Raw genomic sequence first — 16,404 nt, 5'->3', positions numbered from 1 at the left:
TCTTATTTTCTAAGTTGTAATTTAGATTCAAGGTATTTTGAGAAGCCCATAAATATTTGTTCTTATCTGGAAGTTGATAGTTTATGCAGCTCAATGATAACCTCACATGGACGCAGCTAAGAAGTTCTTTGAAACTCTAATACATTATCAGTAGAGAAAATACCAAGCCCTTAGTCAAGTCATTGCAATAAGGTCTAAACTAAAATGCAACAATGCAGAAGGGTAGAATATAACCTATTCAAATCAAACTGACTGATAAGATGCAGGGATTTTCATATATGAATCCACTTCAGGTTTACTTTTTTGTATGAGTAGGGAAGCTGTTGCACAAGGATGATTTGATATTAGTTTTTTTAAGTATCAAGAATGTGAAATCCTGTATCGATAATCAACATTTTAAAAAATCAAGTACAATCCAGTGCATTTATTTCTTGCAATGTGTATGGATAATTCCACTTTGATTTCAACACATACATGTTTATGACAATTATCAATTACTAGAAGAACACAGCCGAGGTGTAGAGGGGCACATGAGTAAACTGCTAGACCTTTTTTTGCCACTGTTTCATTGGAAGGTAAAGCTAAGCACTTCCATGTGAAAGAAGCAAATACTCTCTTCCAGGTTAGCAACTAACTAGAGCCACCCTTAAGTGCCAACAGCTAGCATTATATCCTCTTTTCCTACAAGTAGGTACATAAACTAGAGACAGAAGTTTACACATCCTTTCATATAACTGGGGAGACTTTAACATAAGTATACATATTTGCATATATCTGCTATGCTGCATATCAGATACACAACTTGATACCATGCCCAGGACATCTATGTTCATAAGGGAGTGTGGACATGACCTGAAAATACAAGCACTCCCGTCATTTCAGTTCTCCATATTTAGCTCAAACATGTAACCTATTCCATAGTTCCATATACTTCAATTAACTATTAATGGTACAATGTAAAATTAAATTAAATTCCTGCTAGAAAATATGCCATTATTGCTCTTGTGCAGAAGAATCAGCCTGTCAAAGAATTCTGGGATTCGTCTGTCAATTGACAGCTGTAATGCAACTGCTGCAACCCACAATATCAACTTAGTGGGACAGTCTTAAGGAACTAAATTATTTCCAGTTGCATTTCTCCTCCTTTTAAAATGGGATTTACAGCAGGAATAGTATTGGAAGTGAATTGTCAAGTTACGACTTTATAAATTTACCGAAGGGCTTCTAAAGTTATATGGCAAAATGACAGAAATTATAAAACTAAAGAGTTTGCTACCCAAGGGATGAGATGCTTCTGAATGACCAGCTCCATCCAAAAACTATAATGTGAAAAATCTGCAGTTCTTACATGGCTCCCATTTATATCTGGAACATAAAAATCAACAACTTAAAGCTTTATTGTAGTTTCTAAATATAAACAAGAGCTGGAATTTAATCAACCAATCAATCAATGTCCATTTCGGGAAGTTTCTTCTCTGTTGGTGCTTGGGCTGCTGGATCAGTGTTCTGTTCAGCCGCCTGAGATGCTGGGGTCCCATCCCCTTGGCCTTCTACGGGACCGTTTTGTTCTGCTGGTTTTTGTTCTTCTTTTGGAGGTTCCACCTTCGGTTTTGGTTTGTTGACTATAGAATTACATGCAGTTATCAGTTCCTAAAACGAAAGAGTTGGAAACCATAAGCACATCAGGAAATAAGTACTGTATGAATACACTTCTGCAAACTACATTAACCCATATATGTACAAGGACAAGAGTCTAAATACATGATGAGTTCTCTTTCACACAGGTTTAGAACAGCAGCAATCCAGTGGAAGACCCTCACCCCAACCCTGCAAGTTCAAAGCCCCATTTACTTTTGTTTTTGCTTCAATCTCCTTAGCTGTAATAACCGGATCCAAAGTAAGACTTCGCTTGTTCTGAAGATTGAGCTTGTTGTTCATCCATTCCATGGCTTCATTTGCATTCTTTTCCACTTTGGCCACTTCTGCAGGGTCTAAGTGGTCATATTGTTCATCCTAACGATTAAAAAATTAGAGCATGAATTTGTATAGTAATGCTGTTGCACCCTTCAGCCCTTTGGCAAATCACAAACGTCTTTAGCTTTGCCTTGCTAAGAGGAACTGAATGACTGAAGCTTGACTGGATGCTAAGAAAACCAAAATGTTAGGGAAGAGACACCACCACATGGCACCAACTACAATGAACTAAATTAAGGAGAGGAGCTAAGCAGTCAAATTCTACCTGCTTGCAATGGGAGGAGACAACTACAGTTTCTATTCATACCTGCCAATCACTTTCAACCTTTTCCATAGCTTCCTGAAAAGGAAACAGGATTTGTTCCTTAAACTTCACTATTGAACACTGTCAAGAGAATTCTGATTGCTGTCATAACTAAAGAAAATAAATGGAAATATAAATAGGTACCTTTGCTTTAAAAGCAAGGATGGCTTTCATATACTGCTGGATCTGTTTTCCAAGCTCTTCAAAGGCTTTTGGTCTTTCTTCAGATTCCTGAAATCGCACCTGAATAGGGTGCCCCACAGCCTGAATTGAATAAACATGCAACATAAAGTTATATTTCTGAATTGCACTTGCAAAGTGATTGGTAAATTCACATTCTTCAAAGACTGCCTTATTACTGAAACTAAAATCTTCACGAGATATTAATTTGAAACAGTTTGCTGTAAACATCTTTCCATGTTTTGTAAAGTTGATGGACAATATCAAAGCATATGCAGATGTAAGCACTTCAGCAAGTGCTTCCACGATGGTCATCCTAAAGCATCTTGCGTCTGACAAGAAGTAGCTGTGGCAGGAACACTGAAACTGCTGTGAAAATACTGAATGAATTTCTACAACTGCCACAAATTTTCCCCAGCCAAGTATATTGTTGCAGGTCAAGTATCCCTTATCTAAATGCTTGGGAGTGGACGTTTTGGATTTTGTAACACTTGTATTGGCATATCTGTACATAATAAGGTATCTTGGAGATGGGGACCCTTCAGACAGGAAATTCACTCCTGAAGGAGTTATCACGGGGAAATGGGGTCTCCACTGAAGCTTTATCAGCAATTGTTTCAGTAACAAGCTAAATTTTATAAAAATCCAATTATCACAAGGACAGAAAGTGAGGTGAAATCTTTTGAACAGGGGCACAGACAGTAAAACAAACACCAAAGCTTGCTTGCTTGCATTTATATACGTTTGTTGAATTTGTATGTAAATCGGAACATCTGGGGACTGCCTGTATTTCAACTTCTGGGATTCTGGATTAACAGATAGTCACTCTGTATTAGATTTTGTGATTCATCTGATGGTTAAAAGCAGGGGTTCATCCAACTAGAAAAATGTTTTGCAAAATATCTTTGCAAAGAGGCAATTAGTTAAATGTTATGTAAGCAGAGTTTAACTCAAGATGTTTCTTACAGACTCATACACACAGAGCAAATAGGTTTGATTGCTTACCTGTAACCATGTTTCTTTGAGTTGTCACCTGTGAAATGGGCACATATGGGTCTTGTGCACAGGTACAAGTCAGCTCAGAATTTTCTATAGCTTTAAGAAACTCTTGGTGGTAGTCCTGCCCACCCTGCCCTGGAGGATAGAACCGTCAGGTGAGACTAGCACCTGTTTCTTTTCGTCCACAGTTTCTTTGGGTCAGCAGCAAGGGATTACTCTTAAGATATGTTGCCTTATTAAGTGATGATTATCCTGCCTATTGCAGTTTCTTTTCCTCCTTGAAATGTTATCTAGCTGCCATCTCTTGGTACAGGCGGAGAGCAGGGCATTTGTCCCATTTTGGGACCCCCTCATTCAATTCTTCCTGAAGGGTTTAAGGCTATTCACCCGCTGGCGCATCCTCCAACCCCAGCTGGGTGTTTGGAGCTCATCTTATCCCAACTACCGAAACTCCCTTTCAAGCCCATGGCATCAGCAGAGCTTTCCCACCTTTCCTGGAAAACGGCATTTCTTGTCACTGTCACATCAGCACAATGAGCCACTGAGCTTTGTGCTCACTCTGCAGATCACCCTTACCTTTGTTTCCATAGGATAAGGTGGTTCTTTGAACCAACATTGCCCTCCTTGCCAAAGTGATCTCCTGGGCTCATGTGTGTCAGGACATGGTTTTACCGGTTCTTTTCCAGAATCCTCCTCCTCTGGAGCACTCCCTCCATACTTGGGATGTGTGGCAGGCTCTAGCTCTTACACTGACTGCACGCCTGCCTACAGAAAATCTCCTAGGGTTTTTTTTCTTTTTCCTGAGATCTCGCTAGGATGCTCTGGACGATTCCGTTTCTTCAAGCGTTTTTCCTCTTTGATCCTTTCAACGATCTAGCTAGCCTGCCAATTCACACAGACCCCTTCCTTCCCAAATCAGGGGTCATTTAGCAACAGCTGTTGCTACCTTTCAGGCCTTTCTATATGGAATGCCCCAAAGACGTTTCGCCTGGCAGCAATGTGGTTAACTCAACTCACTTTGTGTCCCACTGCAAGCGGGAGGATTTCTTCAGAAGTGATGCTGCCTTGGCAGAGCTGTGCTTGTTTCTTGTGGGACATGACTCCCTCTTCCAAGGTGGGAAGCTCACTAGTCACCTTCACAGAGACCACGAAGGAGGAGGTTTGGTTGCTTACCTGTAACCATGTTTCTTTGAGTGGTCATCTGTAAAATTCGCACATCCCTGCCCATTCGTCATGCCTAGGTTTTTTGTAAGCTGCTGAGGAACTGAGGTGTTAGCCCACCTGATGGCTATATTCTCCAGGGCAAGGTAAGCGGGGCTACCACCAAGAGTTTCTTAAAGCTATAGAGAATTCCGAGCTGTCTTGTACCTGCGCACAAGACCCATAGTTGCAATATCACAGAGACTATGAAAAAGAATGAAATGAATGGCCTACAACCATATAGAATCAGATTAACATGTATGAACCCAGCACTTCCGTAACAGTCACATTTACTTTCCCTTAATCTGCAGTTCTTCATTATGCAAGATACTTCATCCCATAAAATGCAGACTCTTGTGTCAAGTTTTAGTTAAGAGTACAGTCCTGAACTGTCACTCACTTTCAGTTCTGCCAACTTATCAATGTAGACTTGTTTTGACTGGTCTTCGCCTTCCTCATATAACCAGTTTTCTGTGTCTTCCAGCTTCAGAGTGAAGCTATTGCGGTCCTGGATAAAACAAAATTAAAAACACAGATCATTAAAAAAATAATGAAATTATACATAAATCTCAAAACAGTTTAGTGGCATCAACTTTCAACATCCAATTTCCTCAAATTAAATATATTGTGATGTTAGCTCAGAAATTTAAAAGCTACTCTCAAAAATAATAAAATTAGTAAATGCTTATTGTTCCTTAAAACTTTAAAAGACAGCATATATGCATGTCTATTAGATATGGATCTAATTTACATGTTTTAATTGTTATAATGTATTTTAATGATGTATTTTTATAGTTTTAATTGATTATATGTACTGTTTTTGTTTTATTATGTTTTTGGCATTAAATATTGCCAACTGTTGTAAGCTGCCCTGAGTCCCCCCCGGGTGAGAAGGGGGTATAAATGCTGGAAATAAATAAATAAATAAATAAATAAATATGCATGTGGTTGAGCACTGAAGGCCTAAAAATTGTGGAGTCCAGGAAATTATAGAAAATTAAAAGACTATTGGGGGTGAGAAAATCTTAATTTCCACATTGACCTTTTATTAGGAACACTTACCTCCTCACTAACAAATTTTTCATATACTGCACACAGCTTATCTCTCATCTCATAAACATATTCCTCCACTGCATTCTTGGCATCATTCCGTTCCTTCTCCAGTTTATCTTGCATGATCATTTTACCCTACAAAAATATTCATTATTTATATTTATTTACTTTTTTTATTCCACTTTTCTCCCCATAGAGATTCAAGGAGGATAACAATGACATAATACATCACAATTGAATTTTAAAAATAAGGCAAATACATATGCATATGAATACAAACTTTAAGAACAATTTAAAATGTGTGATATATATACAAAACATAAACTACAATTAAAATAAAAAATACAATTAAAATTACATTTACATTAAAAAACTAAACATCCACATTAAATTTTAGCTCCAGTTGAGAACTAATATACTGTGTATACTTCCCTCATATAAGACGAAGCCTACAATCATAAAATCTTCAATTGACCATTCATACTTTAGAGTCACTTACCTCATTCTCAATAAATAAGTTCAACAGATCCTTTCCAATTTGCCACACAAACTGGTTTTCAATTGGAAGATCAACTGTTGTTGTCTTTACTTTAGCTTTTTTAGCTTGAGGAGGCTGATCTGTTTTCTTCTCCTTTGATCCAGCTTGGGAGGTCTACATTAAAACACAAGAAGAAAATGTGAAAAATCTTTTGCAAAACTGTAACAGTATTTCTGTTATGCAATTCATTTTAGAACTGTTTTGTTTTAAGGAGTTTTCACCTCCATTTCTTCAGTTTCAGTCTTGTTTTCAGCTGGTGCCTGTTGCTGGTTCTCCTCAGTTTTTTGTTGCTCTTCCTGGTCGACTTGCATCTTCTGAAATATTTAAAGTAAGAGGAATGTAGATCAGAGATTCCATCTTACTAAATTTGAGAAACTAGCTGTCCTTCTTATATCCCCAGCATGGAAGTTTAATTTTTGTTCTCATGTTCCTGTGATCTGCGTGTGTATGGATTACAGGTATCAAGATAACTCAATTGTCATGGTCCTCTGCCAGGCAACCTTTACTTTAAAAGCTCAAAATGCTCATACTTCTAATGGCAAGAATAACTGCCCAGCAGCATATGTACACTAACAAGAGTATGTGACATCCAAGAAATGTTACCTCTTCTTCCTTGGCATGCTGATCAGTTTCCATGGGCTCCTCATTCTCTTCTGACTTATGAACTTCCACAAGGGATGCACTTGAAACACTGAAAATACCATGGATGTTTACTCTGACTTTGACTTTAACTTTTGAACTGGAGCCATCGGCTTGTGGAATTACCTTCTGAATTAGAAATTGAGCTAAAAAAAAAATATCAGACAACATATTCTTTAAAATAGCCTTACTTTCTAATATCTATAGTCTCAGTTTGGCTTGTCAATGGGAAGCAAGTGTATGAAAGCTGGTTTCCACATTTTTAATTCAAAACCCAAACATGCACACGGAAAGGAAAGTGGGTGCTATATAAGTTATGTATGCCACTGGATGACCAGCCTCATTATAATTCTATTCTGAATTTTACTAGGTCCCTCTTATCTGGGTATTTTAATCTAATGATTCAATCTTTATATTGTTGCTGCAGTCCCCCCACCTATGAAGTTTGACTGAATTGTATTGGTGGTTGTTTGATATTGTTACTGTTGTATTAACTTTTATTACCTTATTGTGTTTTAACCTTTGTATATTGTGCTAATGTATTTGTGTTGTTACATTTGTAACAATGTGAGCTGCCCCGAGTCCCCGCGGGGAGATGGTGGCGGAGTATAAATAAAGTTTTTATTATTATTATTATTATTATTATTATTATTATTATTATTATTATTATTATTATTATTATCATCATCATCCATCTGTAATGTTGCAATAGCAGAAGTGAAACATGAATGTCATATTAAATGCCAAGTTTAACAAACCAAGACCTATCCAACTGTTAGTCCCAACGAGAGAAGTCACACTGCATCAATGGAAGTTACATATATGTTGACTTAGCAAGTTCCTACTGATTCAATAGATCTAATATAGCTGAAGCTATTAAACTGATTTAGCATAAGAGCTGTTATAATTTTATTTTTTATTTTCTAATATTTCTAAAATTGATACAACATTTAAAATTTAGTATAGGTGATATACTGTATCATGCATAAGAAACTACTAAATTAGTAGGACAAAAAACAAACAAACACCCCAACTTACAAACTAAACTTCAAAGATGTTAAAAACTGTTCTACGACGTGGTCAAGCAATATTTTTAATGCTGAGATTTAAAAAATACGAAGTTCTATCAAATAAAACCTTGTTTGCAGTATGTAAATCAAAGCTGTCCCTTCTTGTACTGTGTTATCTTGGCATTGATAGTGTTGATTTAAAATGAAAACCTTGATTTACAGAAATAGCAAAACAAGAGCAGAATAGCAGACACAGTACTGTATTAGTGACTTTCCAGCTCTCATGTTTCATTTTGGAATCAAGTTTTCGGGTTTGGATTTAAAAACCATGCAAAGACCTATCTGTTCTGGCAGGCCTACCCAGACAGTTTTAAAACGTGAATTCTGAAATGTGTGTCCTTTGTTTAATCTCTGTTTTAATATGTACTTTATAGAGATACGCATTCGTGTTCAACATTTACAAAGGTATGTTTTAATATGTGCATTTGTGACGTTTTTGTTGAGCTTATGTGTTTTTATTGTTCTGTAACCCACTTTGAGCCATGAGGCGAGGTGGGTAAGAAATAAATTTTTATTATTATTATTATTATCATCATATATGTATTTCATTTTATCAGATTTGGAAGGGACTGCAAGATCATCTAGTCTTCCACCCTGTAGGAATATTCAACTAAATGAACATTGTATTTCCACCAATGTGAAATATAATTTAACGTCATAAAAATAAACCCCTGCGGTTATATCCATTAGAATTTCAGTAACCATATCAATAAACAGAATGAGTACACTCTCTTCCCCTATCATATTTACATACCGATGGCAGGATTTGGATAAGGCAGTTCCTTAGGGCAGCTATAATATGCCTCCAGAGTAAAGGGCTCCCTTCTGTAGAATGTGAGGACCTTGGAAAATGGTGCAGCATGATTCTTTGGGAATACCTCACAATCACTGAAAAAGATAATGCATTCCTTACTTTATATACTGAAGAAATTTTTTCCCTTGCAGTTTTAGAAACAAGTTACAATTAATTAGTCAAGAAAACATGTACATTTTACCGTAAGGTGTCTCTTACATAAACAGGGTTGCTTATAAGAAATATTTATCAAGCTGTTATAAAGGATAGAATTGTTTTGTTATTCATGTATTATATCATGAATATTTGCAGAGTCTGTTTAGCCATGACTTTCAAGTGCAATTAAGTTCCTTAGAAGTCATTTTAATATATGGGGTTTTACCTTATTCCTTCCTCTGCTGGAGAATTCCATTTTAAAGAAATGGGATATGGTACCAAATCTGTGATAGAAAATTCTCTCACTTTAAAAGCCGGGGACAGAATAGCACACTGTAAGAAATGAAATATTAAATGACATTATGCAGCCTTAAAACACATGTTGTAAGCAATTTTCTTGTATGTTTAGTGTAATCCAATCCTATAACTATTCTATCAAAGAAATGCAGAGACCTTCCCATATTATCAATTTTCATTTTTTTCATTTTCATTTTTTTCAGTGGGTTGCTGTGAGTTTTCTGAGCTGTATAGCCTGTTCCAGAAGCTCCTGACATTTCACCCACATCTGTGGCAGGGATCCTTAGAAGTTGTGAAGTCTGTTGGAAACAGAGATATAAACCCCACTTGCCTAATTTACAACAGACCTCACAACTTCTGAGGATGCCTGTCATAGATGTGGTTGAAACATCAGGAGAGAATGCTTCTGGAACATAGTCATACAGCCCGGAAAACTCACAGCAACCCAGTGATGTCAGCCATGAAAGGCTTTGACAACACTTTTTTTTCGGTTTGGAATTCTCATTAGAGGCAAACAGGTCTAGCTGAAACTCTCAAAACCTTGCTTGAAAGGCCAGAAATATATGTTTATTCAAGCTCACTCTCCAAGTGATATTTTATGTCAGCTGAAAAATTCTCCTGTCTGGCTCAACAATTTCTTCAAAACTGCAATCTAGGATTTCAGCCATATTTCAGAGCACATTAACATCTCGTTGGTTTTATTTATCAGTTGTTGAGCCTGAGAACACTCTTGGTTTGACAAATATAACTTCAGTGACATATTATCTGTGCATATTTGTACAGTTTAACTGTGTATCATTGAGGCAAACCCAGCTCAACTACCTTCATCTTCAATAGACTGATGAAGATCTTTCCATCTCTTAACCATTCTCTTTGTATAGACTGGTCCTTGCAAGGAGCCCTCTCCCTCTCTAAAAAGGTTGTCATCCACTGTAATCTTTATTTTCTCCTATGGAATGAGGAATTGCTATTGCCTGGAGACTTGTTCCTCATCCATCCCACCTTAAGTTCTGTAACGCATGATAAGGCAAAACCAGACTGAAATGTTTATTATTAAGACTTAATGAGGTCTCAGAAACGGGTGCAGGAGCCTTGTATGAAATCTTGCCTGAGGGATTATTTTAACTTTTGATGTTTGAACACTTTGATAAATACCTTGGGTGCTAATGCCAGGCCAAAAGGAAGAGCTCTGAGTGGAAAGTGCTGGATATTGTACTTGAATCTGAAAAATTGTCTGCATTGTTGTTCTGGGGTTACAAGCAAGTGTGCTTCTGGCAAATCTATTGATAACGTGTAACAACCTTGCTCTAAGTTGTCCAAAACAAGTTTGCAAAATCTCCATTTTGAATTTTCTTATTTTCCTGAACCCAATACTGAGCCTTTCCACCCTTGTCCAAGTAGTTACCATCCCTTCTTAGTTGCTACTGTCCCTGGGGCTAAAATTTGAATCTGGATTTCTTCAACTGCAGCCTAAATGCTCTAAAGCAGGCCTGCACAACTTGCAGTTCTCTAGCCGTTTTGGCCTCCAACTCCTAGAAGCTCTAGCCAGCTTGCTCAATGGTCAGGAATTCTGGGGGTTGGAGGCTCAAACAGCTGAAGGGCCGCACGTTGTGCAGACCTGCTCTAAAGTATCGCTGTCTTTGAAACCCCCTTCCTTCCTGAAAAGAGTGTAAATAATTTCTAGAACATTATTCATTTTCTTTTTCTGAATCATTAGCAGAAGCTGTTTTTACATTTATTTATTTATTTATTTACAGTATTTATATTCCGCCCTTCTCACCCCGAAGGGGACTCAGGGCGGATCACATTATAACACACATAAGGCAAACATTGAATGCCCATAAACACATCAAACAGAGACAGAAAGAGACACGCAGAGGCAAGTTAACCTTCTTCTGAGGGGATGTTCGATTCTGGCCACAGGGGGGAGCAGCTGCTTCATCATCCACACTGACGGCACTTCCTCATTCCAGGTCGTAAATTAGTTAATCTTGCCTCCCCACTTTTTATAAGTGGTACCTTATCTCCTACTTGATAGATGCAACTATCTTTCGGGTTGCTAGGTCAGCAACGAGCAGGGGCTATTTTTTATTTTTAATTGACGGGTGCTCACCCCGCCACGGGCTGGCCTCGAACTCATGACCTCATGGTCAGAGTGATTTAAGGCAGCTGCTCAACAGCTGCGCCACAGCCCGGCCCCAAAATCTTCCACCAAACATTTTCTAGTACTTTCCTGAAAAATAACATTTCTCTAAACAGTGTATTCACGAGATTTGTCTTTGACGTCTGGTCTGCCTTCTCAAGTGTTTAAGGCATAAAATCTTTTGCTACCTGTAATTGCTGAAACTAATTTATCTGCAAATCTTGTTGTGTCATAACCCACATCAGTCACAAACTGTAGAACTTTGTCCAACATGTGTACACCTGCAAAGTTTGAATACTTATATCCTGAGTCCACAATTTCCTGGATTCCCAATATCTGACCCAGTGAACACTAAAAAAAAGCCATGGATGCTCTTATCGCTAATGATGAAGCCTCGAAAGCTTTTCTAGGTACAGTATCAATCTTACTTTCATCGATATATCTTGGCATTGTATACCCTTCTTTTGGGAAAATCAAGTATGAAATAAGTGCTTAAATGGGAACTCAACTAATGAGACCAATTATATTGAGATATTGACCTCCACAGACCCTTTACTAAATTGACTAGACCTCAAGGGCAGATATGAGCTTCAACTTAACTGTATTTTTAATTTTTTTAAAAAATTAACTTTTTACTTCCTTACTCTCCTTTTTTAAGGCTTTTCTGCGATCTTGGCTTTGCTTTCACATGAACTTAAAGTATTTTTTTAAAAATTAACGCAGAAATTGCATCTAAGGGACATTTATCATTTGTATGCTAACGTTTTGTGCCCATCTGAGAATTTTGCTCTCTCCCTGTGGCTTATGGTCTTAGGCTACTTAATTTGAATAATTTCATCCTCCACTTGTCACCTCCTTTTCTCAGAAAACAAGCAATAGTTTTTGTCTCTTCCAGAAACATTTTGTTATATTATTTTTTACGAGCATGCTAACTACCAAAGTCTTGGTTAATTCATAGATTAGATTGTTCAATTAAGGTTTTTAAAGTGGATAAATGAAGAAACAGTGTAACAGCAGGAGAAAGAAATAAAAAGCTCAACTGACTGACTGGACAGGAGAAAGGAAGTTGAAGGCTGAGAAGGAATCAATGATCTGAATGGAATATAATTTTTAGAGACTCCTGCCTCAATCAGGAAGCTTTTATGTTTTACATTGCACTGGGGAACATGCTGCACTCCAATATATTTAAAGCACTTATTTATTAAAGATTCAGATAAAAATGCACGGCATACAACCCATGTAACTGTGGACTGCTACTTGACAGTATCAAGAGAATATGCAGTTCACGTAGTGATGAATATTAGGGGAAATGTAATTACATTATTCACTCCTAAACCTTTATTTAAGTGTTCTTATACTGCTAATGATTGAACACAAAAATAGTTATCTGCTAAGCTCAGAGGTTTTTTTTGCTAGTTCTTTTGACTTGATTACAGGATAAATTCATCTATGGACTGACAGTAAATACATTTCTCCAAACAATAATCCTTTCAAAACCAACCTCATCACACCTATTTACATCATTCAAGAAAGCAGAATCAAATTAACACTGAACTATAACATTAGTATGCAAGTAGTTGCTCTCACCTGCAATGCACAGCCTCGAGCGACAGCTTCATCCGCATTCAATGTTGTACTAACTTCCTTACCAAAGAATTTACTGACACGTTCTTTTACAGCAGGTATTCTTGTAGTCCCTCCTACAATCTCTACAGAATAGATATCCTCTTTCTTTAACTCTGTAAAGACAGACAGGAACTTGAGACACTCTAAATTCAGTTTGCAAAGAGATTTAGAAGGACACCTAAAAAAAGAAACACACTGGGCGAGAAATGCAACTTAAGACACTATTTCTACAGAGTACAAAGCATTTTGTAATGGAAAGGGTATCTGTGAAATCTCTTAATTAAATTTAGAGATAAGCATTATAATAATCATACTCTGCCTGATTATTGGCATCGTAAAAAAAAATGGATAGCAATTTCCCATTAAATTGGACTCTGTTATAAGGAAATTATGTTGCGAATTGCTCCAAAAGTTTAAAGGATATTAAAAAAATACTTGAAATGATATAGTATTTAACACACAACTCCTTTTTTTTTTGTAAAAGGAGCTAAAGCAACCTATAAGTATGGGAGGATACAATCCCATCTGGCAGATTAACAACCAAAAAATAAATTATTCCGTCTTATTTTATACAACATTTAATAATTAGTTCTCCTACCACATATTGTACTTCTTGTATAATTATATACAAGAGTAACCTATGGGCCGGGCTGTGGCGCAGGCTGTTGAGCAACCAGCTGCAGCCAGCTGCAACAAATCACTCTGACCAAGACGTCATGAGTTCGAGGCCAGCTCGGAGCCCCGTGTTTGTCTTGTCTTTGTTGTATGTTAAGGCATTGAATGTTTGCCTTATATGTGTAATGTGATCCACCCTGAGTCCCCTTCGGGGTGAGAAGGGCGGAATATAAATACTGTAAATAAAATAAAAAATAAATAAGTTCCAAGCATCAAGAAAAACTTACTAGCTTGTTCCAGGACACTGCGAAGTGGTGGTTCTACTCTAGCCAAAAGATCTTCACACATCTCTAAGAATTTACTCCTATGGGCACACAGAAATATGAAATAATCTTTACATCAAAGCAAAAAATGGAAAAGTACTTATAATGCTCCTCTTTAACTCCCTTCTCTCTAGTTTGCAAAATTTGCCATTATTTTAAAAGGGTTTTGTCACAGCTGTATTTAAAATGAAACAAGTTAGTATTTTTTAAATTCTTCACTGTATTTTGTTTGCACTGAGATAACATCTTCAGTCTCAATAGCTAACAATATCATCATTTCTCTATCACCCTACCTTAATTACCTTTTTATGAAAGTGTGTTGCACAACTGGCTTATACTACTTCATACCAAAAAATGCTTAAGGTCATTTGTCACTCTTCCTCAAAAGATGTATAATGGCATTACAGTAAGCAGAGTCTGATAATCAATTTGTATTTTTCTTATCAGGAAGTTTTCACTGTTCCTAGATTACTACAATCACTTCACATGGATTCAGGCTTCAGCCTTAACGTTTGAAACATGCAGGCTAATTGTCACAGCAATTATCATAGAAATCTTAGATTTTCACCCATCATGAAAATAAACAGTTTCCAGTAAACACTGCCTAAAATTCATAATTTGGAGGCAATTTTATTGATTGAAAGAATCCAGGTGATACCCTCAAGCTAGTCTTTACTAACATAAAGTGATTAAGAAAATGAAAAAAACCCATAGAGACCCCAACAAAGAGCCAGATTTTCTACCCTGTCCATTTACCTTTCAAGTCCTTGACTGAGAGTTGCATTTTCAATAGTATCCATTGAATTAAGCTCTTCTGGGGAGGCCCTGATATTGGTCCCGCCAACATCATAGGCATGATTGGCGGGACAAGAGAGAGGGCCTTCTCAGTGATTGCCCCTCGGCTATGGAACTACCTCACTGGTAAGAGTAGACCAGCCCCCTCCCTCCTGTCCTTCATAAAGATGGTAAAAACGTGGCTGTGGGAACAAGCCTTTGGGACAGTGCAGTAAGGCAACAATAGGAAACTTCACTCTACTGACCGGATTCGGTATGGCTGATTTGAGATAGTTTTTAAACAACTGACTTTAAAGTGGAGATAACTGTTTTTATTATTTTTAGTGTTTATGTATATTTATAATTTATTTAACGTTCTGGCATTGAATGTTTGTCGTATATATGTTGTGCTCCACCCTAAGTCCCCTTCAGGGTGAGAAGGGTGGAATATAAATGTTTTAAATAAATAATAATAAATAAATATCCATTAAAGATGCAAACAAGGCAAAGTGCTCACTGTATTAAGAATAGAAAGTACAAATAACAGAAATTATACATTTTATATGCAGAGATTAAACAATTATAAATGCAAATAAGATACCTGTTCATAGTGCCAGAGACATCAATATCATTCATGAAGCATTCTATGTTCATTGGCAAATCAGAGGCATTTGCACTCATCAATTTCTTCAGTTTCTCACATTCCTGAGATAATCTCAACATTGCACGAATTTTGGATTTTATGTCTAGTTTATATTTCTTGCCAAATTCTTCACAGAAATAATTTACTAGGACTTCATCAAACTTCCTGCCACCAAGTACTGTATCAAATGCTGTTGCAAGAACCTTTACAAAAGAAGTAAGAAAGCATCTCTTTTAATTAGGCTTCTTCATAGGATTTTTAAAACACTATAACCCAAACTGCAGTTATTTAATCCAGTGTGGTAATCAAGGGTCTGGATGCCAATTATCAGAACTTTTGTCCATAAAATCTTTACACATTTCAATAAAAATACTGCATCTTCAAATAAAACTGCTACCTGAAGAATGCAAACTGAATTCTGCTAAACTTAAGAGAGGAAAACTGGTATCCAGAGGTATTCACTTTGCCCCATTAGAAGGGGAAATAGCATGACTTTGAAAGAACTTATTTTGTTCTTTCCTTACCTCCGTCAACATGGAAGACAAGATAACTGAGCTTTACTCAGCCAGAACATTGAGCAGGCATGACTTCAAGTGGTGATGGTAAGGGAGAAAGCAAAGACAACACTTTGGCCATGTACTGAAGGAAGCTTCAGCCAGCGTTCTAGCAATGTTAGGGGAACTAGCTACACCCTGAAAATCATGGGCATAGTCTCAGCTACTGATGTCATGTTGGCAGTCAAAGGGGCCTATAAATCTAGTTCCAGAGTCTTAACATAACTACTAAATTAGCATTCACACTGGTAGTATAGTAGCCATCATTTCAAAGAGTTGTTGTCTTTCAAAAGGTCAAGTTTAGGTTATTTCACTAAAATAAGTGATGGGAGTTGTACATAACATCAGCTAGTATTTCAAATTAGTTTCAGTTTTCAATACAAGTGTATTTCTTTTTCAACAAATTTGAGTATAACAATACTACATAAGAATGAAGCATTATTTATTTTTCAGCAGTTGGGCTTCCTTTCTTAGTTCAAATATTGCTCTTTAAAAAATGCTGCTCTTTTAAAAACAACGTTAT

General features: G+C 36.9%; 1 protein-coding gene across 2 annotated transcripts in view; it reads right to left on the bottom strand.

Annotated features, from left to right (window-relative positions):
• Window positions 1-404: 404 nt before the first annotated feature.
• hspa4 (heat shock protein family A (Hsp70) member 4) overlaps window positions 405-16,404 on the bottom strand; it is a 41,117-nt gene continuing 25,117 nt past the window's right edge. The window contains exons 7-20 of one of the 2 annotated variants that reach the window (XM_062970393.1): window positions 15,286-15,530; window positions 13,875-13,951; window positions 12,934-13,085; window positions 9,133-9,239; window positions 8,712-8,845; window positions 6,852-7,033; window positions 6,470-6,562; window positions 6,210-6,362; window positions 5,720-5,845; window positions 5,058-5,165; window positions 2,423-2,542; window positions 2,282-2,314; window positions 1,852-2,013; window positions 405-1,650 (exon numbers count right to left, since the gene is read on the bottom strand). In XM_062970393.1, the coding sequence (XP_062826463.1) occupies window positions 1,444-1,650; window positions 1,852-2,013; window positions 2,282-2,314; window positions 2,423-2,542; window positions 5,058-5,165; window positions 5,720-5,845; window positions 6,210-6,362; window positions 6,470-6,562; window positions 6,852-7,033; window positions 8,712-8,845; window positions 9,133-9,239; window positions 12,934-13,085; window positions 13,875-13,951; window positions 15,286-15,530 (1,899 nt within the window). In that variant the 3' untranslated portion in view covers window positions 405-1,443. The remainder of the gene's footprint in view (window positions 1,651-1,851; window positions 2,014-2,281; window positions 2,315-2,422; window positions 2,543-5,057; window positions 5,166-5,719; window positions 5,846-6,209; window positions 6,363-6,469; window positions 6,563-6,851; window positions 7,034-8,711; window positions 8,846-9,132; window positions 9,240-12,933; window positions 13,086-13,874; window positions 13,952-15,285; window positions 15,531-16,404) is intronic. The other variant, XM_003217382.4, reaches the window with a different exon arrangement.

The sequence above is a fragment of the Anolis carolinensis genome, chromosome 2, assembly GCF_035594765.1.
Source record: "Anolis carolinensis isolate JA03-04 chromosome 2, rAnoCar3.1.pri, whole genome shotgun sequence".
In the NCBI taxonomy this organism is placed as follows: Eukaryota; Metazoa; Chordata; class Lepidosauria; order Squamata; family Dactyloidae; genus Anolis; species Anolis carolinensis.
This window is presented reverse-complemented; position numbering and strand designations above follow the sequence as displayed.